The 24,047-nt window shown below is 44.5% G+C and overlaps 1 protein-coding gene and 2 long non-coding RNA genes across 3 annotated transcripts; 2 read left to right on the forward strand and 1 right to left on the reverse strand.

The window, feature by feature from the left end:
- The first annotated feature begins 2,945 nt into the window (after positions 1–2,945).
- Positions 2,946–5,527, forward strand: LOC135378567 (uncharacterized). The gene is made up of 5 exons (XR_010418474.1): positions 2,946–3,066; positions 3,556–3,650; positions 3,856–3,963; positions 4,489–4,597; positions 5,439–5,527. It is a non-coding gene; the product is annotated as an uncharacterized LOC135378567 (long non-coding RNA).
- A 2,561-nt stretch (positions 5,528–8,088) lies between these two features.
- On the reverse strand, positions 8,089–9,684 carry LOC135384482 (uncharacterized). Its single transcript, XM_064613686.1, has 4 exons — positions 9,076–9,684; positions 8,891–9,014; positions 8,592–8,721; positions 8,089–8,398 (listed from the first exon to the last, which is right to left on the reverse strand). The coding sequence occupies exons 1-4, from the start codon at positions 9,100–9,102 to the stop codon at positions 8,089–8,091; spliced, it is 591 nt and encodes a 196-aa protein (XP_064469756.1). The 5' UTR covers positions 9,103–9,684.
- Positions 9,685–15,250: 5,566 nt separating this feature from the next.
- LOC135368484 (uncharacterized) lies at positions 15,251–16,379 on the forward strand. Its single transcript, XR_010414786.1, has 2 exons — positions 15,251–15,491; positions 16,063–16,379. It is a non-coding gene; the product is annotated as an uncharacterized LOC135368484 (long non-coding RNA).
- The last annotated feature ends 7,668 nt before the right edge of the window (positions 16,380–24,047 follow it).

Genomic DNA, 24,047 nt, shown 5'->3' on the forward strand with positions numbered 1-24,047 from the left:
AGATGGGGGCCACATTTGCTCGGTAACGTTTGTAAAGAGCAACGAATGAATGCAGCTTGCATTTTCCTTCAATGGTATCAAGATGGTCAAGATGAATTTCTTGGAACAATTTTTATTAATGAAACCTGGATGCATTATGCAAGTGCTGAGACAAAATACCATAGGAAGTCATGGTGGGTGCCCGGTGAAAGCATTCTGAAGGAGGTCAAACTCGCGTTTTCGTCTGGAAAGGCTATGCCGACAATGTTTTAGGACTATCATTGTGTGCAACTTGTAGATTATCTCACATGCACAATGACAGTAAATGCAGATGTACTGCGAGATCCTGGGAAAGCGTCAAACTACAATGAAACAAAAACGCACAGGACTTGGAAGGGTGTAGTACAACCACGTCAACGCTGTCTGCACTCGTCTTGAAAGACTCGGGATTTGTTCCAGAAATTCATCTGGAAATTTGCCAAAGAGAGAAAAAGTACACAAGCGAGCTGGTACAACGTTGAAATAGGAAGCATCACCTTGAGCATGAGGAGAATGAAGTATACAGGAGACCCACAAACGTGAGTTTCCTTTTCGTGGGCTTCCTGTATACTTCGTTCTCCTCTTGCTCAAGGTGATGATTCCTACTTCAATGAAAATTTGCCCAATCTGCTGTTCCATCTTCCTCTCAAAGCACCCCTCGGCAGTCACCAATTCGCAAGTGATCATGAAACACAAATTGATCAGGTGAAATGCAAAGTGAATGCCTCACTTTGTAAACAGGGCATAGCATGGCACAGACAACGTATTGAATACTTGGTATCACAGTATCAAAAATGGTCAGCTAAATAAGGTGACTGTGTTAGGGAGTAACGTTGAGCTCTAATCTGTACATAAATGTTTTCAATGTTGTGCTATAGGTTTATTATTTTGATCACAGCAGAGGAACTTTTGTTGGATGATCCTCATACATGAAGGAAATTCCTTATTCTCTTACTTTCCATCACACGTGTGTGGAGCAGCAAGTACAATCTGTTTGCAAATGATCATACTGAGGTAATAAAACTGGACTCTGCAACAACCTTCAGAAACTATGCAAGGAATGGACCACATTAACTTTGTCCAATTATATTATGACCAAATGGATAGTATGTAGTCTTTCATGTTATGTGAGTTGTATGCCCATATATTGTAACAAAAGATCAGTCAAATGAAGGCAGTCTGACTGAGGTATGTAGATAATTTAAATAATGTCCATACATATGATGATTCGAGTGTTTTTGGCTCACTGACATGCATATACACTGACAGCATCCACAACTATAAGACATTACCAGAATCTAAGTGCTGTGAAGTAATATTTTATTTTACTGAATATATATCTTTTTTTCTTAACGGAAGCCCGCATTTGTTCGGGGCAATGTTTTTTGAACTAGCGTTCCTGATGGCGTTACCGTTGCTGGTAAATGTAAATTTTGTACGAAGTAACTCCCCTGCACCAACACCTTAGCACCAACTGCTACACCAACTTAAAGAAATCAGCAACTAAATTATTGAATCACTGAAACGTCAATAAAAAAGTCGACGACGCCGACGAATCGTGCAGCGCAGCACTATAAACCATAGCTCCACAAACACAGAAGCACTTTGCACGTACTGTGGGCAGCAGATAGCAGATGTTTGTTTACTGCACATAACGTTTTCCCACAAGCTACACAGCTGCAGCAGTAAAATGGAATCTGACGTGACTCAGGGTAGAGCCCTGCGCGGATGGGATTTTTGGCATCCGCATCCGACCCGCATCCGCGCACACGTTATCTGCATCCGATCCGCATCCACACCATACACAACAGTTTACATCCGCATCCGATCCGCTGAGCAAAACGCATCATCCGCATCCGATCCGCAAAATCCGCACGTTTCGAAAGACGCGTAAAGACCGCCGGAAGCATGTTGGCATAATTTCGGATGCCTCCATGCTGTCACGGAAGGACTCAGTCATGACGACAAGCAAAGGTAAACCTTTCAACAAACGCGATATGGAGAGACTTCTGGAACACGTGGAACGCTACCTCGTCGGTGCTCGCGCGGTTCGAGACGCCAGAATGCCTCCTCTCCCGTCTTGCCGCCGTGCATGGTCAAAGGTGAACCCGAGCATGCGCTCGCTGTCGGCTGTCGGCGCGCAATACAAATAAATTGCTGGTGGAAAAATGACAGCACGCGGTATATCCGCATCCGATCCGCTACCGAACCGCTGCCTTCGTATCCGCATCCGATCCGCATCCGACCTCGCGCCATCCGCATCCGATCCGCACACCGCAGAAAGTGCTAAATCTTCATCCGAATCCGCAAGTATCTTGCGGATATCCGCGGACATCCGCTTCCATCCGCGGATGGTGCAGGGCTCTAACTCAGGGATTTCAGAACCCTTCAAAAAATCTTGAAACTGCCTATGGTATCTCTTTGAAACCACTGAACAGGCAATGCGCTACATATTAGGCACACCTGTAGCTCAGTAGCAAAGGCACTGATAAAATGTTTGCAAAAAGAACAGCGATTTTCAACACATACATCACAAAATACGACACTCGTCGCTGCAACAACGATGGCGATTGCATAATGATGATGATGTTGGTGTAACTTCCGCTGGATTGGCATATGTGTTATTTAACATTTAACCTCCACCACCCAATTATAATGAACGGCCACGGAAATTAAAGATATTACAAAAAATAAGTACTCAATAAGCACGAGCTAAAGCAATGGCAATGACGCCTGCCCGTCTACCCAATCACCATCCATCATCCATCCATCCAACCAGTTCGAACCAGTTCAGTTTCAACGGTTGAAACTTCAAACTTTCCGGACGCGCAACGGGTAGCAGTTGGGGTCTTCGCGGCTGCATTCCACTGGTTGTTATACGAAAATCTTTCGAAGTTCTAATCTCCCGCGCGTTTTCTCTTGCAATTTTTGAGCATAGCGAGAACGTACGCCGTGCTGTCCAGTGATAAAAGCTGTTGAGCACAGCAGAGCTCCCAGAGTACTGTGGTGGACAACGTTTCTTTGTTCTCTGGCTTTCAAGTTTAAGGGGTGAGTTCACTCTTCATTAAAGTTTGTGCCTGTTTCTGTGCACCAAATCGCATGTAGTAGAGATGCGTGGCATAATATTGGAATATCGTTTCCTTTATTTCGGCCACCGATTGAAACATATTGGAAGTGTGGGTTGACCTGACTGCACTTGCATTCAAAGTAGTGATTAACGTTGTATGTTCGGCAGTACAACGTTTCATTAAGTGCCTTGGTTCGTCTTTGTGCTAAAACAAATACGGTATAACTAATTAACCATCGAGATTAACGAGTTTTCGATGACTGTTGAAGTCTTGAGTAAACGAAAGTCGACAGTTACGGTTTGCAGGGCGGACATGCCGGAACATAAATGCTGGTTAGTTCATTGTCATGTCAGCCCGACTTCGGTTGTTGCATTTTTCGCTGGTAGTGAAACTACACACTGAAAATTTTGCGCAAGTACTTTTGTTTGCATATCATGGTTTCATAGCAACTGGGTTTTTCTTTTTATAGGTGCTTGGACTATCTTGCATCGGTGGATATGAAAATAGTGGTAACCTACCCTACGAAACAGCTGTTTGCACATAAGCTTAACAGTTCCCTGTGAGGTGAGGGGAAGCAGTTGTCACTGACGTGTGACTGTGTTGTCCTCCAATGTTCCTGATGTTCGATGTGCCCCCTAATCTTACTCTGGAGGGTGCCTCTTTAAATTTTTTTGTCAACAAAGTATTGCAAATATAGTTGGTGGAAGACTCTAACTGCTTTCCATTTACATGGTTGTCTTGTGGTTAACGAAATCGAACTTTTTTTCAGATGCTGTGAAAGTCAGCAGGGAAGTGCGATGTAGAAGAAACGACTGCCAGAAGCTTGCTAAGGAACCGCACAACCTGTGTGGGCAGCAGACAAAATATTCATCAAACGGTACAAAACTAGTATTTTTGTGCTTGGTCGTTTTGAGACATCCTTGGTATTGTATGGAGAACAGCGTGACTATGTCATTCCGTCTTACTTCACCCAAACAGCTATCTGGTAGTAGTGCAAGATTTGAGTTCCTAAAAGGTTTATTCACTGAAGTCACCTCAGCGCCATACTATAGGTCCCGCAATGTTTAGTCCTTGCATTTGTTTGCTGCATTATGCTTTTTAGGTGACTATTAACACCAAAAATATGGAAATTGCTCAGACATTCTACAAATCACAGAGCAACAAGTTTTAGACACCAGATATACGGTGAGTATAATATGGGTAACAGCTTGACTGAAATCTACAATAGGGCCGATGGCAGCAAATCTGCCTGCTAGCGACAGTGGCGGTCTCCTGCGGATGACGTCATGTGAATAAACTTGTATACTACTTGTACGTACTTATAATATTTGACGTGGTGATACAGCTCTTGCTTTGTATTGTCTTTTATAATATACACAGTGTTTATTTTTATCCTGTACAGAAGTTTTGCACCAAAGTTATGAGAGCAGCACAGATGTTGTTTTAGCGTAATGGAGTGATGGAAGTGCTGCGCCAATCATGGAGTGCTTAGCAGTCGCCTGCTCGACCAGGTAAGGTCGTGTGTCACGAGAAAACGCCTGTCACATTGATGTACTTTCACAGCGAAAGCTGTTACATCCTCATTTCCCTGAGATCCTGGCAGCGTCCGCTAGAGCCCTGTGCAGATAAGATTTTTAGCATCCGCGTACACGTTATCCGATCCGCACCGTTGCATACACAACCGTTTAGATCCGCAAGTTTCGAAGGACGCGTAAACACAGCCGGAAGAATGTTGGTATAATTTCGGATGCCTCCATGCTCTCATGGAAGGACTCATGGCGACAAGCAAAGGTAAACCTTTCAACAAACGCGATATGGAGAGACTTCTGGAACGCTTCCTCACCGGTGCTGGTGTGGACGCCAAAATGCCTTCTCTCCCGTCTTGGCCGTGCATGGTCAAAGGTGAACCCGGACATGCGCTCGCTGTCGGTGCGCAATACAAATAAATTGCTAGTAGAAAAATTACAGCATGCGGTATATCTGCATCCGACCTCGAGCCATCCGATCCGCACACCGCAGAAAGTGATAAATTCTCATCCGAATCCGCAAGTATCTTACGGATATCCGCTTCCATCCGCGGATGGTGCAGGGCTCTAGCGTCCACATCAGGTAGTGACGCGCAAACAGATTTTCAGCTGTTGCTGCAATTTGTGTTGTGTAGCTGTAACAGTTCTGTGATTTTTGTACGTGCAGCTTCTTTTCTTTGTGTCTCTCAGATCAGTGTTGATACAGCTTTTGCTCTTATGTGGCCAGACAAGCATCCCGTGAAAGAGTGTGCATAGCCACTAAACAAACTAGTTAGAACTAGCAGGCTACATAATGCTTTCTGACATGTTTTGTTCTATTTTCTAGCCACAGTGAGTCATTGGAGGCAGTGCTGCAGCACCAACAATCACTCGTTGGAAGAAAGGAATGAGGTGGCCATCAACACCCTGCTGCCAGTCCAACACTCCTCAGTCAAAACACAAGACGCCTGCTTGGCGACAAAGTCAATCCAGTTTTAGACAAGAGTTTTGTACTGTAGACTTCGTGTGTGGTTTACTGCGAATAAATGTTTATGCTGAGATCCGTGTTGCTATCAATTATATCATATTTCTGCATGAATGCATGCCAGGACGGTAGCAGGACTAGTCATGGTCAAAAGTAGGTCTAAAGGTGGCTAAAGTAAGGTACAGGAAATGTATAACCCTAGACCTGTCGCCTGAATGGAGGGATAAAATTGGTCTAGCTGTAGACTTCATGTCTAATACATGGTTAAGTGTCTGACCCTGTTCCAGACATCCAGGTCAAAAGAGTGTCTAAATCACGGCTAGGTACATAGACATCGGATGTCTAGGGCTAGATGGCTAGGTGGCGTAACGTTAGACGTGTTATTTGACGTCTAGTGGAGGGATACTAGACATTTGGTCTAATTGCCTAGACATTCTATAGACATTCCATATCTCTTTTTTTAGACGTCATTTAGACGTTTACTAGCCCACCATGTGCTCCCTGGGATTTATGTTGATCAAATATTTATTTATTAAATAACATAAATAAATGTTGGTCATGAAGTCACATGCTCCACAAACGGGTCAAGTCGTGGCTTAAGGAGAGCAAGCAGCATTGATAGAACCAGATACCTTCCAACATCTAAATCTGAAACCTAATACTACAGGGTGTTACCCTATAAAAGTCCACCAGCGCCGGCATGCCGTGCTTTGCAAATACTCAATTCACGCGCAACATTGTGTTGTCTACATGTAAAGCTCTTAAGGACAATCAACCATGCTAAGTTTCAGCGCGATTGAGCTGCGCTGTGTGAAGTTATAACGCGAAATGTGTGATTCCCGTAGTCAAAACAACCAAGATGGCGGTGTTGCGAAGAGCACTTCAGATGTTGCCAACGCTGCTCCCGAGTCGCACAACATCACGCAGCCAGCCATGTGGAACTGCGGTTCCTCATAACCTGCTTGTCGTTTCAATTTCGCTTCCGTGTTTGGAAAGCGTTATGTGCAAATAAACCTTTTTGAGGTATACCGTCTCGGGAGCAACATCTTAACTGCCCTCTGACAAACCGCCATCTTGGTTGTTTTGACTACGGAAATCACACATTTCGCGTAATAACTTCGCATCGCGGGGCTCAATCGCGTGAAAATTTAGCATGGTTGATTGTCCCGAAGAGCTTTACATGCAGACAGTACAATGTTGCGTCTGCATTGCGTATTTGCCAAGCATGGAATGCCGGCGCGGGTAGATTTTTATAGGGTAACACCCTGTATATTGTAATTATATATCACAAATACCAAATGCAGCAGCACTACAACCATGGCGTGGTTCCCTGAATATCAAAACATTAACGAAGAGATTGTTCGGCAGAATGCGGCAAATGGTATGAAAAACTCCTGCATCAAAATACCCTTTTATAAGACCAGTATCTCATTTAATCTTACCATGACAATAGCAGCTAAAACTAAAAATTGAAGTATTGCAGAAAACAAAGTAAATGTAAATGCCGAACGCCGATGATAAATGCCGTGTGAGATCTCGCTGAAAATGGAATCGACCGGAAAACTGTAGGACTATATTTCTGCTGCTGAGACTAGACTTCTGAACTGTTTGTCGTTCGTACATTCCGCCGAAATGTTCTGTACTCCACCGAGAAGTCGTGCTTCAAAAATTGCGGCCGTGGATTCCTCTTTAGCGGAACCCCCTCAAGCCGCGCTGCAGCTCGTGAGATGTCTGCCCTAGCCATGGCGGTCGGGAGCGGTGCACTCGACAGATGGCGCTATTTCGCATATCTCCTGTTGCTAGTAACAGATGTGTAATACCAATTTTCAGTTTTGCCCGCTGAACGGGGGGTTGTTTGACACCAGGCGTCGCACCGCTCCACTACGCCGCATCTTTCATGGCAAATTAAAAATATTTATAGCGCGTTGTCGGTAGTATGGTTCCGCATATGGTATTTAGAAGCAACAAAGTCTCTAGTCACAATACCGGCATATCATGCCTGTCTACTGCTTTGCAGTACCTTTAAAGATAATTGTAATTCTGCATTTGGAAATTTGATTTATTTTCCAAAATGAACACTATGACGTGTTCCTAGTACTACCTCAGGGCGAGCAGCACGTTATTCTTGTGCCAAATTTATATTCATTGTACCTACTGACACTGCAGATTTCGCAGAAACTAATATGCGACAAATACAAGAAACATTGCCAGTGATCCTCCTTTGAATAATTATAGAAGATGCAAACTACATAGCAATGTTTTTGCTGATTGCAGGCCAGCCCAAGGTTTGACGCAAGTTGATAGGTTGTGAAACAAGCACCATGGTCAGTAGTTTTAGATGAAGCACTTTCACTGTTCCACTTCAAAGAAAACCTATCTTTGATAACTCAAAGCGGGAGGCAGGCCTCATGCACACACTGGAGGAGGTGTTCCCCTACATGAGTCCAGATCGACGATGATGTAATAGTAGCGGCCTTACGTTGCAAGGTAATTATGATGTAGACTTGAACTTTTATTTGTCTAGGTATTTGTCTTGCCACGACACGGTGCCGCACTCGCTGACAAAGTAGTCCCTGAACCTGTCTGTTCGAGCATTTTCCGATGCCCTTGTGCCAAATCCTGACAGGTCTTCAAGAACTCCAGTTGACTGTGATGTCGCGCCTTGGTTCCCCTTGTGGCTCACGTAGTTGTGTAGGGCATAGCATGCAAGTATTATCTGTGCTATGTTCTCAGGCAGTCCATTTATCTCGGTCAGCAGGACACGGAACCGTGAGGCCATTATCCCAAAGAAACTTTCGACGACATGTCGTGCCCTTGAGTGCCTGAGTAGAAATGTAATATTGTGGCTAGGGCACTTATAGAAATAGGAAACACGAACAGAGCAGAAATACTTTCTTAGAACAGAGAAAGCAGCGTATGTATTATGTATTGTCTCATGTCTAAAATGTCGTGCCTTCTTTATCTAATTGCTATTTTTCTAGTGCCAGTGTGCATGATACAGACTGCACAACTAACCTGTAACTGTACACACGATTTGCTTTGCTTTGCAGTTCTCTTTGAGTTCTTTCTGGTGGTCTCAACATGTAGTCTTTCATTGGGAAGGCTGCGTCCGCGACCACTACGAAAGCAGTTGGGCCATTTTGGCCTGTAATAACAAATGCAAAGTATTGTCCGCAATGTTGTCCGTGCTCAGGCTTTTTGTACAATGGATTTCGTCCACCAGCTTGCCTGCATATATGCTATTTTGTCAGTGAAGTATTTAGTGTAGTACGGCTACACTACAAACGACTGGAATTTAGATTGTTTATAAGTACCAGGGAGTGGGACAGGTTCAGGGATATTGCACTCTCCACTCTCGAGCTTCTGAAATAGTTCCGTACCACGGAAGCTCACAGAGTCGTTACACCTTCCGTGGACCCCGGTATCTACGAAGATGGCCTGCAATATAATGGGGGAAAGATGCACATATAGTCTTCTTTGAATGTGACCTGTAACATACCTTTTTATCTGCATCGACGAGCGCCATGAGCACCACGCTGTGGTATCCCTAATAGTAAAAAAATCGACTATTCTCTCAAAGAGCTGGCCTGAGATTTTCCCTCTCCCTCGCACGCCCCGCCCACCCGGAGCGCGCCAATTGGAGGACCCGTGGGGGCAGAGGTTCGAACGTAGACGGGGACGTGCTTTTGGCGATGCTACGTCCACTGGGTAGTTCCATCCACCACGGCCCTGAGTTGGCCCGTGAGATGGCGCTGCTCGATCTGTGAACCCAGAGCCGTTTATAGAGAGAGTTTGGTCATTAGGTGAAGCCTAACTTGAACCGCGTCATGCGACGTCACGGCTGAACGACCTCCCTCTCCGCGATCTATTGTTGTCCAGTTGTCAACCAGTCCCCGACGCCATGTTGATGCAAAGCGTTGGTCACGATGCAAGGGGTTGCGTACCGCATCCTTCGAGGCCCCTTCGTCCTTGAATCCTTTCAGTTTGGTAACAAAGCCCCCATTTCACAGGCGCTTGTGAGTGATAAGCCGGCGACCCTGGTAGATTACACTGAGCGCGACAAAAGTGCAAGTCGACCAGCCGGTGAACTGCATCAAGATGGCGCTTACCTGCTGGCTGATAAGCGGATTTCGCTTGGATTCAGTCTTTTTGGGCGGTGCAACACCGACTCTGACGTCAAAACAGGCTCCGCCCGTGAAGCGGCAAGAGATAAAAAGATGGCCAAACTCTCTCTATATACGGCTCTGTGTGAACCTAGGGACGCGCGTTCCTTGGGACCGCGAAAATGGTCGGCGATAAGTACTAAGTCATGATCCCATTTCTGCCTCTCTCTTTTTTTGTTCTTCTTTTCTTTTTTGGTGGAATGAATTGACGGATTTTGAGGGCTCCTGTGCTCGCTTGTTTTTGCTTTTAATAAACGTTTCATGATCGGCGTCCTTGAGCGGTGCCCGCGTTTGTTTGTTTGTTTTTGCTTTTAATGAACGTTTTATGATGGTTTGATTTAGTGCCTGTTAGGCGCGGACTTCGACTGGCGCGTTTGCGGCGTCCGTGGGCGATGCCCGCGTTTGTTTGTTTTATTAAATATATGGAACACGCATTGTTAGAGTGATCTTGATAAGACATCCGCGGAATCGTTGCGCCCGTGTTTGGGTGATAGTAGGGCGTTCTTTGGCGTGTGTGTGTGTGCCTTCCCTTTTATTGAGCATGTCATGGGATTCGTGTGCGATGCGCTGTGGACCGGGACACGGGCGGTGAGAGGTATACCCCGTTTTTGTTTATTTGTCGTTTCGCGGGACAATGCGTCATTATATGGACTGTTTCCCCTCTGCGTTTTTTTTCCCTCTGTTTCATACCGCCTTTTTGTCTTCACTGCGTCATGCGACACGTGCTGTTACGAAACGAATTTGATGAGATGCCATGCCCCTGCCGTTTTTGTGCGTATGTTGAGATAATGCCGACAGAAGACTCTTTCTTCTCCCCCTTTTACTGAACATGATGCCACACATGTTGCCACAGAAGGCCAAAAATCAAAAGGCCGAAAAATCAAAACACCGAACAATCACAAGGCCGAAAAGTCAGAAAACAGAATTATCGAAAGGCCGAAATATAAGGAACCCAGGATACGAAAACTTTTATTCCAACTGCGATAAAAGATTAGCTCTACAAATTAAGTAGGATAGTCTTGTTGTGAATTAATACAGCAAATAAATTCTTTCACCGAACTTCGCGTTAATAACGTGTTTTCGATCACTTAAGGGAAAACAAAAAGGAAAAGTAGACATATGAACCACTGTGTTATTGTATGTGTTTATTTTACACAATGGCAATAAATTAAAATGAAAAATTACGAGCTATGCGAGATGACATTTCCTATTTTCATCCCATTTTCAACAACGGCTTCAACCTCGGTCATTCCTAAAACCACTTCCCTATCATCAGCTCTGACTCAAAACCGCACCTAATTGTTCGGCCTTTCGATAAGTAGGGTGAGTAGCCGAGTGAATGACCTGGGACAACTGATGACTATTCTGGAAGAAATCATATACTGTGCTCCCGTGTCAGGGGACAAGCGTGGTCATTATACAATTCTTGAAATAGAACGGTACAGAAAGTTGCAGGCGAAGCAAAAATAAAAAAAAATCCTAGAGATCTTGTCATAGATATCCTATGCAGTCGTAAATTCATTGGTCATTAACTGGGTTTATGACCCATAGTTAGTTATTTCTGTATAGCAAACAATTCAGACGGTTGCTTGTTCAAATCACGTTCGGGTCACCAAATGTAGAGAAACACCATCTTCTCTACAAGTCATTCACTGGTATTCGCCCACGAGGCACTTTCTTTTGGTAGTAAACATGCTGTAGATTTTTTTTTCTCTAGCCAGTCTATTTCTGAGCACCAAATGCTACGCATTCCAATTATTCGATTTCTGATACAAGAGTCAGGAACCTTTTTTATAATCTTATGACAAGAACAGCCCCATTCAGGGTCTTCTGTCAGTTTGGCCTTTCCATTTTGGGCCTTCTGATTTTCGGCCTTTTGACTTTCGGCCTTATGATTTTTCGGCTTTCTGACAGTACGGCGTGATGATGTTTCGGCCTTTTGGCATTCGACCTTCTGATAGTTCGGCGTTATGATTTTCGGTCTTCTGATAGGCTTCCGACAACAGTACATGTGGTCGAGGGCGGTCCTCTGAAACCCGTGCCGTAATACCTCGGTAGTGGAGTACACTGTTGTTTTTATATGTTGTAGCATATCATGGACATTTGGTCGAAAGCCATTTGATCGAACGCCGTTTGATCGAAACGGCAGCGGTCGTTTGATCGATTTTTTTTATTGGTTCGCTTGTAGGGTTGATGTAACAAAAAACAAGAAGAAAAACAAAAGAAGCGTCAGTCCTAGATGCTGTTATCCTAAGGAATATTTAACTCTGTGTAATACGCTTGCCCATAGACACACTCCTCATTCTAACCCACTTCTTCGCATCCAGAAAGCGGTCCAAGGGCCTGGGTTGCTCACCCTCTCCCGTTCGACAACTTGATAGGTTTTTCCTCTCTGACAGATAGTGACTACATGCCTTTCACCCCTAGTCCCCCAACACTTTGTCAAATAATAATTGACGTCAATTGTCAAATAACAAACAACTTTTACAAATAAATAAATAAATGACATTATTGAATGGTTTATTCGCGTCGAACGTGGACAAAATTTAACAATGTATTATTAATGTTGATAGTCAATAACTGACATTGTATAGGAGAAAGCACAGTTTTAGTTTATTTACTTTGCGCCTATGTGCAAGTGAATCTAAATTTGGTTCTTGCAACATACATGGAACCGAAGAGGTCCCTCGAAACCCTGACAATATAAGCCGGGGAGCTGATCTTTGTACTTTGTCTACTTTTTCCTTCTTCTTCTTTTTCATTTTTTTTATTGCGTGCATGTGTAGGGATCCCAGACTGCAGATGCATACTCCAACCAAGGTTGAACTAAGGTTTTATATGGCTGTTAATTTAATATCATTATTTTGTACCATGACGAAACTTCCTTCTTAGCATCCACAGACTTCGAGTGGCTTTCGCGCACATATGGCTATCCCATTTCAGATGGTTCCCTTTATATTTGTCGCAAGCAATGAAAAGGGTGCCCCGAAGAGGCACAGACTATCGGCTGCTCACAATCTGAGGCTATTTGCTTCAGTATGTGTCCTACGGTTCGCTTGATTCTTCCGCATTGTTCTATTCAGCTGTGCTGTTCGTGAACGACAAAGGTCTGCAAATAACCGGAGGTCTCCCCTATTTAGTTGAAAGAAAAAAGAAAAAAAAAGAAGCAGAGGACACTGATTGCCTGCTTCCGTATGCTCGAATCAAAAGTTACAGAAAAGAGGTGCTAAGGACACGCTGCGAGCTTTGAACTCCCTTCGAACAAATGTCTGTCGAACAAACGGCGTCGACCAACCGGCTTTCCATCAAACGGCTTTCGACCAAGCGGCTTTCGACCAAGCGGCGTTCGAACAAATGGGCGGACACCGGAGTGAATATACGGAATGGCTCGATATGGATCACGCGTCGCATGCCGATATCCCGTAAGCCGAACCCCCCAACCGTTTTATAACCACCGGCTTAGTGCCGATATCACGATGTTGAAAATCAGTGCTTTGTCGGCGGATAAGTGAGTGACAGAGGACGAAGCATCAGAGATAAAACGTGAAATTTAATTCAGTTAACTTCCCCGCGCGCAAACAGCTTTGGGATCATGTATCAGCGTCAGCCACAGCTATATATAGGTTGGCACACTGCTAACGCATGTGCTTTGCTATATTCAGGATATGATTGCGCGATTGTTGCGAATATTTGCATTGTTGCAATTGCGAAGAACTGCAAAACACGCCTTCGCCAAGAACCTAAAGTGCCGATAAACTGATTCTAACATAACAACAACAATAATGACGTCTAAAATGCTAATACGCCAACTTTAACGTCTATAATACCCACACTATAATTCTAACATGACCTAACGTCTAAGATGCCAGCAGACTAATTCTAATCTGACTTAACACCTAAAATGGTGGCAAATTGGTTCTAACGGTGAGCAGTTGTCCGACGGGCAATTGTCTGGTGAGCAACTGTCCGGTGGCGTTCCAGGAAACGGCATTCGATAAAATGGTGTCGATGAAACGTCGTTCGACGAACCGGCGTTCGATGAAATGGGTGGACACCCGATATGCTTGCATTGCTTTTCTCAGTGCGCCGTGGTACGCAAGAGTCCTTAGGCAAATAGGCGCGTCTCAAACTAACGAAATCATACCAGACATCAGTCCAGCGTCCTTACGGTCTAGCACGTACATCAAGTGTACTCCAGCAAAGAGTATCGTTGTTGTCCGATTTGAGTGCCCAGTCGATTGACAGCGGTACGGTGCCACCAAAAGTTTAATGAAAGAAACCACCAAAAAAGTAGTCTTCTTTCGTCATTAGCCAGCATTGCCAAACATACGCGCAAAAACGGCCTGGGCGTCTCGTCAAAGTCCTTCTGTAACAACATGTGTGGCATCATGTTCAGTAAAAGGGGGAAAAGAACCAGAGCCTTCTGTCGGCATTATCTAAACATACGCACGAAAACGGCACGGGCATGGCATCTCATCAAATTCCTTTCGTAACAACAGCTGTCGCATGAGAAAAAGGGGGTACGAAACAGAGAAGAAAAAAAACGCAGAGGGAAACAGTCCATAATGACGCATTGTCCCGCGAAACGACAAAGAAACAAAAACGGGGTATACCTCTCACCGCCCGTGTACCGGTCCACAGCGCATCGCACACGAATCGCATGACATGCTCAATAAAAGGGAAGGCACACACACACACGCCAAAGAACGCCCTACTATCACCCAAACACGGGCGATATGATTCTGCGGACGTCTTATCAAGATCACTCTAACAACGCGTGTTCCGTATATTTAATAAAACAAACAAACGCGGGCATCGCCCAGGGACGCCGCAAACGCGCCATCCGAAGTCCGCGCCTAAGAGGCAATGAATCAAGCCATCCTAAAACGTTCATTAAAAGCAAAAACAAACGAACAAACAAACAAACGCGATCATCGCTCAAGGACACCGAAAACTTGCCACGGATATGTTCATAGTCAGCGCGCAACAACAGGTCATGAATCAAGCCATCATAAAACGTCCATTAAAAGCAAAATTAAAGAAAAAAACGCAGGCATCGCTCAAGGACGCCTATCATAAAAAGTTTATTAAAAGCAAAAACAAGCCATCATAAAACGTTCATTAAAAGCAAAAACAAACAAACGAACAAACGCGCGCATCGCTCAAGGACGCCGATCACGAAACGTTTATTAAAAGCAAAAACAAGCGAACACAGGAGCCGTCAAAATCCGTCAATTCATTCCACGAAAACAGAAAAGAAGAAGAAGAAAAAAAAAGAGAGAGAGACAGAAATGGGATCATGACTCAGTACTTATCGCCGACCATTTCCGCGGTCCCAAGGAACGCACGTCCCTAGGTTCACACACTGGGTTCACATAGAGTCACTGTACCCGGGGGAAGAGTATCGCATTCGCTTTCCCCGTGCCGCCGCCTTGCTCATTCGCCGAGGCGCGTCACGTGGTGCGTTTTCCTCCTCTTTGCTTCCAACCTCCCGCCGGGTCTACGGGGAACGCAATAGCTGGGACGCATGTGCGCGTACGTTCGTGCGCCGCTCTTGTTTTTTTGTACGTGAAATGGATCTCAGAGAGCTGAGGAACTACGAACAACCATGTCTGGATGTTGTGCTGCAACGGGACAGGGTCAGGCAAAGCATTTTTCTACATTCCGACGGGCAAAAGTGACGAGACGCGTAGATCGGCACAGATCCTGCCGGAAGAACTTCGCGCCTACGAATAACACACGCTTGAGCGAGGTAAATTTCGTGGCGTGTTTATTTTTCATTGCAGAACCTTTGCACACAGTATTTAATAACAGTTCAACTATGCGAAGAACAGCCGGGCGTATCAAAGTAGTGCTTGTTGGATCTTGCCATTGCGTTCCTTTTCCTGCGGCACTAACAAAACGCCACTATCAGGACCACTTCACACGCGACGACTTCGAGGACAAGGAGATTCGAAAGAAGTTGAAGTGGACGGCAGTCCCAAGCGGTTTTGCATACCGGACACCTACGAGGCTGAGGAAGGCTCCTATTCCCCGTTCTTCGCACGCAGAGTTCTCCGAGGAGTCACCAAAACACTTGCACACTGACGTTGATGACAACCTAGTGTAAGATCAAGGGGCAGTGGAGGATGGTAATGCGTCGAAATATATGTAGATATCCACTATGAAAATTATTGAAACTTATGAAAACTATTCCTAAATATTGAAAGTTATGAAAACTATTCCTAAATATTGAAAGTTGTGAAAACTATTCCTAAATATTGAAAGTTATGAAAACTATTCCTAAATATTGAGCTGTAATTGTAAGTGGATCAACTTTGCAGAGGAAGCCAACACCGTCACAAATTTCTGTGACCAGAGCATCGAGGAATATGCACAGGAAAAACCTGCAGACAAGTCATGTGATGGTCCCGTCGACGAGGTCGCAGAAACGAGCAAAGGCTGAGACGGAATGTAGTGACTTGAAGCTCACGGTCTACTCCTCATGGAAGATCAACTGCTTGCGTTGGATCGGGGGATTGGAAGAACAATTCACAGCACTTTACATGCGCGTGGAAAAAAGTTGGCATTCACATAGCCATTGAGCGTGTGAAATAGAAATGTAATTGCGAAGAGATGAGAATAAAACTGGTGTAGGTTATTTATGTCGACCTGAAGCCGCACACACGAGCACTATAGTTTTATGTCCACAAAACAAGTGAACTAAAAGAAAAAAAAAACTGATCTATAGAGCGCAAACGAGACTCGACGATGCCTTTTAGAGGCGAACACGCGCCAACATAATTCGTCTGTTAGCTACAGAATACAACAAACTATACTGTAGTGACGCTTGTGCCCTGTTTCATTAAGCATTAGCCGAGTCCCACCACAGGAAGTCACAAAATTTTTGGTGCACAGCCGCGAAATCAACGCGATGTAATACTGACTACAGCTATCCTAACACGCGATCCGCGGCGTCTTGGAAGCAATATGGCTGCTGGAGCAGACGACGCGGAGCGGTCGAGCAGCGCCATCTCACGGGCCAACTCAGGGCCGTGGTGGATGGAACGACCCAGTGGACGTAGCATCGCCAAAAGCACGTCCCCGTCTACGTTCGAACCTCTGCCCCCAGATGGCACTCAGCCGATACCGTCCACGCGTCCTCCCATTGGCGCGCTCCGGGTGGGCGGGGCGCGCGAGGGAGAGGGAAAATATGAGGCCAGCTCTCTAGAGAATAGTCCGACTTCTGAGAGAAATGTGCCGACGTATGTGTGACAGCGTCTGAGGAAAACCCCAGAAATTATCCTACATTATGCTGAAAAGAAATTATGCTCTATAAGCTAAGAAAGCGAATTCAGTAACTGCACCTCACTTTGTTACTTGCACCTTGTTACTCCGTGATCACTGTATCGTACGCTTCAGTTTGTTCTTGGCCTTATCATGAGGACATTTCAATGTTTAATTCCAAATTTTGCGTCTTAGTCTCTTCCCGGCACCATCAAGAATGCTTGTCGGTTGTCAACTCCCTCCCTTAGGGAACTAAAAATAAGAAAATAAACAAGCGGAAGACTGCTTATTTTCAGAACATCTAGAGGTGAAAGCAGAGTCACGTTCGGCACAAAAAAGTGATTGGAAAACCCACACTTCCTAAATAATGTCGGGCATGCACGCTTACGTCACCTATATGGAGGCCTGCGACCTGCTTCGAGCTTTCTTCTCGTTCGTTCTTTCATTTACTTCATGGCAGCATCCACAATAGTAACAGCAGGCCTTCCAGTGTGACGCAAGGGACAGGCCTTTTCCATTTCCTGGAGGTGTTGTTCAAATAGGCGCTCGAATCAAAGACAAAAGGAAGAGAGATGCCCAAGCAGCACAATGTACTCGAGTGCAATAGTTGTGGACGGCATGTGTCTTATCAATGTAATTAGTGCGGCCGTTAATTATTTTGTAATTAATCTTCGTAATTCCTGAAAACAAGCTGAGCGCGCAATTCCAAATTTGGAGAGCACAACCCTGAGAAGTCTAGTCAGCAGGAATCGAAACAGTAACGCTTCTCTGTGCCCTTAAAAAAAATGAGCGAAAATGCACTATCGTCGAGAGTTGCGCGAGTTCGTGCAGCCGCTCTTTCCTATCACCCTCACTGTCACCGTTTGAGGATACTGACATCACGCTGTTCCTCAAAACATGGGCCCCCCGCTTCCTAGCGTCCTCGTTGTTTTTCTCTTGTTCAAATCTGATACAACGTGGACATTTATTGAGCAGCGGAATGGGTGATTGCGTTTTTGTTTCCTGCCAGGTTTTTACAGTAATGCATTTGTAGTTTTATTGCGTGACGTTTATCACATCACATCGCGAACTGTGTTGTGCAGATCAAACGAGATAACGACGGAAAGAAAATCAAGTACGGCACGTTTTATGATAATGTAGACTGAGAAACAACATCGCTATTTCCCTCAAGCCAGGGACAAAGCGGGCTGTTCCATGATTTCAGGAACAACCTGTTGTCAGTTGAGAAGTGGTGACACCGAGACAGGTAGAGGAGAAATTGCCGCAAAGCCCGCATAGTGTTCAATTATTTTGTATGTTCGCACATTTTTTTACTAGAGCGCAAAAAGGCTCTGTGATTTCGGTTCTCTCATGGTAGGCCCCTCAGGGTTATGCTCTACATCTTTGCAATTACGCAGTCAACGTATTTTCACTAATTATAATGATTAATCGGGAACGTTAGTTAACGGCTGCGCTATTTGTTTATACGCCACCACCTTTGAATTGGTCGCGTCCGGAATAGATATATTGAACGACTTTTGCGAAAAAGAAAGTCATTCGCGGATTTCATCAAATTCATTCAGTCTTACTTCACGTACCCTGTATGCAGGGTATCCCAGCTAAATGTGACCATATTTTTTTAAAAATATATCTATCACTTTTCCGAGATGAAATCAATTGCAATATAGCGTATGCTGAAGGGCACTCCCTAGGAGGGCATTAACAGACTCCTAAGGCAATGTCTTAATTATTTCAATAAGTAACTTTTTAATTAGAAAAGCTACGAAGTTGTTCCAATGAGAAAATCTGATCTCTTCGGTCACTAGATACCAAAGCCGTTTTCAGAACAAAAGTCTGTTCGATATATCGCATGAAAAAAATTCGTGAAGAAACACTTTTTTTTTCTTTATTTTGTTCATTGTGCATCTTGGAAAAAGCGTCTTTCGTGCCCCCGATGCGAGAGAGTGAAACAGCACAGTGCCGACTCATGCGTCGAAGATTGGCTTTTAATAACTAACGCGTAACGGCGTTATACGTTACTGCGTGTTCGGGAACATTGGTTCATCGTCTAAACTTGAAAGCTTGAGCGAGGATAGTGCCTGCAGAATACGGGAAAATTTCCGATTTATTCTATTCATCTTCAACAATGACAAGAAGGTCACATCGGCAACCACGAAGAACGCGAAAGAAAGATTATTGACCCACCCTGGTTGAGATGTCACCTTTGTTAACCATCTCTGTTTTGTTTTGTTCACCTATGTTTACCACACTCCCTCGGGTATTTCTCGGACGAATGGGGCAAAAGCGACAGAAAAATAGCCTCTGAACAAGTAACAAAGTACGAAGGAATTGGCTATTTGGATTTGTACTGTTTGAGATAAAAGGTCACCGCCTCTATCAACCTTGACAAGGAGCACTCACTGGTCATTAGGCGTCCTCTCAGCCAAACGGGCGAAGCTCAATTTTGAACATCAACTACTCCTGCGTTGCAATAAATCGTACATGTAAGTTGTGTCCATGGGTGACCCTTGGTTGTGCCCAACATTGCTTGTATGGGTTTCCGGAATGCACTTATGTAACTCAACCAAAAATGGTACATATTATAAGGACAACTGGTGAAGTAATGCAAAAGTAACGGCGTTACTTATTAGAAGTAACGGCGTTAGTAACGCGTTCCCTACTACCGCAACAGTAACGAATAAAGTAACGCGTTACTTTTTGAAAAAGTAGTGAGTAATGGTAGTGCACTACAAAATAAAAGTAACTTCCCCACATATGGCTCTTTCATTCTCTCGTGTTGGGGGCGAAGGAAAGACGCGACTCTAGAGATGTGTAATAAATAAAATAAAGAAATGGTGTTCCTTCAGGATTTTTTTTTTTTCTGCGAATGATCTATCGAACGAATTTTTGTTCTGAAAATGGCTTTGCTATATGGTGACCGAAGAGGTCAGATGTTCTCATTGGAACAACTTCGTAGCATTCATAATTAAAAAGTTAATTGTCGAAAGTTAATTAAGACATTGCCTTAGGAGTCTCCTAATGCCTACCTAGAGAGCGCCCTTCAGCATATGATATATTGCAATTGATTTCGGAAAATGGATTCGGAAAATGATCTCGGAAAAAGTGTTAAATATACTTTTAAAAAAATATGGTCACATTTAGCGGGGACACCATGTATATGACAATAACACACGCATGGTATTTTTAACATATTCATTATTTTGCTATTAGAACGAGTTAACCCGTATAGGAAGGTTACGGCCTTGCACAATGCTGCATGAGAACGAAAAATTTGGCGAGTTAGAGAATAAAGGAAGTTTAAGCCACATGTCCGGAATTTATGTTAAATTATTGAAATGCATCTACACTGCGAAAAGCATGCCTAGGAATTTCTGCACTTTAATTCCAATTACCATTAGAGCGCGTCAAAGCTGACCGGCATAATTGGCCCCGTCGTCATATTGACCTCGAATGAAAATTTGGTGAGTTGTGTCTTTACAGGGAACAAAGGACGTTTAAGCCACAAGTTCGATATGCATTACATAAAAAAAATCTACATAACAAAAAAGGATGCTTGTAACTTTGTGCATCCTATTTAGTTTCACCATTAGAGCGCGTCCAAGTTGGCTTTCACCAGGACTCCGTCGTCACATCGATCTCAATGAATGAAAATTTGATGAGTTCCGCCTTGACAGGGAACAAAGGACGTTTAGACCACATGTTTGAAATTGATGGTAAATGATTGACAAGCATATACACTACAACAAACACGCGTGGCACTTTGTGCATTTCAATTAGTTTCGCCATTATAGCGCGTTAAAGTGTACCCGCACGACGATTCCGTGACAGGTCGACCTCTATCAATGGAAATTTGATGAGTTCCGCCTTGACAGGGAACAAAGGGCGTTTAAGCCACGTGTTTGAAATTGATGGTAAATGATCGACAAGCATGTACACTGATTGATTGATTTTAAAAGAAAAAAATGGAGATGGTAGTCTCGAGCCACTCGGGACGCGTGGCACTTTGTGCATTTCAATTAGTTTCGCCATTATAGCGCGTTAAAGTGTACCCGCACGACGATTCCGTGTCAGGTCGACCTCTATCCATTAAAATTTGGTGAGTTGCACCTTGACAGGGACAAGGACAGGGACAAGAACGTTTAAGCTACAGCTCTTTTCCCTGAGATGTTTGCATTCGTTACAGGTCCGAAATTTATGGTAAATGTATCATGTATCAACGCTAAAACAAACACGCGTTGTAATTCGTTCATCTTAAATACCCTTACCATTAGAGCGCGTCAAAGTTGGCCCACATAATTGATTCCGTTGTCACATCGACCTGGAGTTTACAGTGAAGAAAGGGCGTTTATGCCACAAGTCCGAAATTTATTTTAAATGATTTACAATAATCTACATTACAACAAACGCGCGTGGTATTGTGCAAAACGGGAATTCCTGTGGCGGTGAAGTAAGTGGGAGTGCGAGGGGAAGTCATCTGATATGCACATATTAACTGCACAGGCGATCGCACAGCATTAGAGCAACTAAATCAAACTGAACGCCATGCAGTGTGGCATAGGTCCACAACGGCATTATTAAGCCAAAACTCGGAAGCTCTCGCCCTGCCGTTACTCTCATACCTACCTCTGTTTAACTACCTCTACAAAAAAAAGGAAAGAAAAGGAAGAAGAAAGTGAAAAAGAAAAAAAAAAACAACAAAACCGAGCAGACCGCGGATCGAACCACGGCCCCCGAAACCAGTGACCAACATCTTTACCACTGACCCAACGCTTCCCGTACCTCACCTCTGCAGGAATGAAGGTACAGCCGCTTCGCAAGCCACACCGAGCTTGTCAATACTTCTTTTGTTGTGGGAACAAAATTGCAGCGTCCCACAACAGTGCACAAAGTTGCAAAGCGTACAAGACAAATTCAACTTTCATGTCCTCCATGCGCATTTTCTGGAGAACCCACTGTTTTAGCCAAGTACAACAAAAATAGCACACCAGTGCATTCTGCCACGAAGCCAACACGGCGAAAATAAGTCCTCCAGGAACAAAACTGCGACACTCTTGCGCTTTCATTCCACTAGTACACCATCGGTGGGCCTCTGGGCTTTTCTTTCTAAAGCTCAGCGTCAACAGATATTCTATCAAAACCAGGTGGAATGCATTGCTTCAATGGAGGGCAGCGAGTACGCCGGTCAAGCCAACTTTAAGAAACCGTGTCCCGGATTTCTGGGAATGAATACAGTACTAGTAGTGGAGGGAGTAGAACGACTCTCCTGTTATGAAGGGAATATGTCGCAAACGGTATAATATAAGACGGCATTGATCCAGGAACAGTGGTTACCTGTTGCTAGGATGCGGAGCGTGATCGTGAGTTGCTCTTCCACGGTTAACGTACTTCTCATCAGTGTGTCTTGGCACTCAACAGCCCCGCGGATACCGGACACCAGCTCCTCGAAATCATTCGTGCTGATCCGAAGGTAGCCTCTAAAGTCTTCAACGCTCAGGGAAGAATAAAAAGCAGACTCCTCTGCGCGCCTACAAACAACAGATGTCCAGCCGATGTCTGTAGGATGTCCCATTTTGTACAATGGGACATCCCTGGGAGCAGCCTGAATATCCATATATATATTATATATATGGATATTATATATTATATATCCATATATGCAGATATCCATGCGACATACAGGAGACCAGGATATGGGCACTGTTAGGACGTCGCAGGTATCTCCTTGCGATGCCACCTCGGGATATCCGCTCCTTGCACCACGCAGGTGGAGCCTGCGTCGTATGTCCCCTACCGGCGCTGCGCAAAATGTTGGGTAGTAGAGGGTCCGTATCCCCGCTTGCTTTGACTACACGATTTGACTGCGTTGCGGCTGTTCCTGCTCTACTTGGCCTTAGAAATACTGTAGCTAAAGTTGTTGGTTGTTGTTATGACACGGTTTCTGGCCCATGAACTGCCTGGACATTTTATTGGACCAAGTAGCGCTGTCAAAGGGTCAAGGATCTGTGAGTGCACATCATTCGGCTGAAGATTTCCCGGGGTATTGTCGTAACGTGTGCTGGCTTGGACTCATGCCAAAATCCCTGACATTTGCAAAATTCTATTTCCGCACGCATGTAATCTCAGAAGTTGTCGATTTGCCTAATTGTTATGTTGCGGTTGAACGGTTATGGTGTTCTTATGGTTTTTGTTAGATATGTAGAGTTAAAACACGCGGAGGCGTAGGTCACGGCTACGTTGGTCCCTGAGTTTGTATAAACTATTCACAAACGGTACAGGTGACAATGAATTTCGATTAAAATTGCCGCGGATACTGAGCTGGCGTTTCCTTTGCCTGGTGGCTCTCTAGTATCAACGAAATTATGTCTGTGAGAGCGCATTGCACAACTGTAATAGTATATTCTGCAGGAACGTTCGAAATGAAAATGAAATTTCGAAAATGCAGAACTGCACAGCAAGTTTTAGACATTCTTTCATTGAACAGTAGACATGACGGCACCTTTAGCTTAGTAATTACGTAAGGTCTCTTTAGGTTCATGATTAAAAGCGTGAAAGCCCCAGTGCCGGGGAGCTAAAAAGTCAGACACAGACACATGCACTGACGCCGTTTTGCGTTGTTGTCGTTTAGAGAGCCCTGTAATGAGAGGGGTGGATTTCCGCGTACTTTGCTGCACACTTAATAGTGATCGAGTTTCAGTATAACCGTGGTATAACGTACGCTGTCGCCTTTGCGCACGTAAGGCAAAGCGTTGGTGGTTCGCACGCGCAAGACATAAGCAGCGCATTGCGCAGAACCAAGACGCAAAAGCGACAGCGTATGGTATTCTAAAACTCACTATTATCTATTACGGGCCTCTCCTATCAGGATGATCGTGTAGTACCGCAATCTGACCTCTGCCCCGAATTCCACAAGGAATGTATCAAAAGAGAACGCCAACCCATCCGCCAGAAACGTGAAAAAGTAAAACCCACCGAAAAGAAAAAAAAAAGCATAAGAAGAAAAAGAAACCCGTAATAACCAGCAACCGTAAAAATGTCAAACCCA

Source organism: Ornithodoros turicata, chromosome 1 (genome assembly GCF_037126465.1).
Source record: "Ornithodoros turicata isolate Travis chromosome 1, ASM3712646v1, whole genome shotgun sequence".
Taxonomy (NCBI): Eukaryota; Metazoa; Arthropoda; class Arachnida; order Ixodida; family Argasidae; genus Ornithodoros; species Ornithodoros turicata.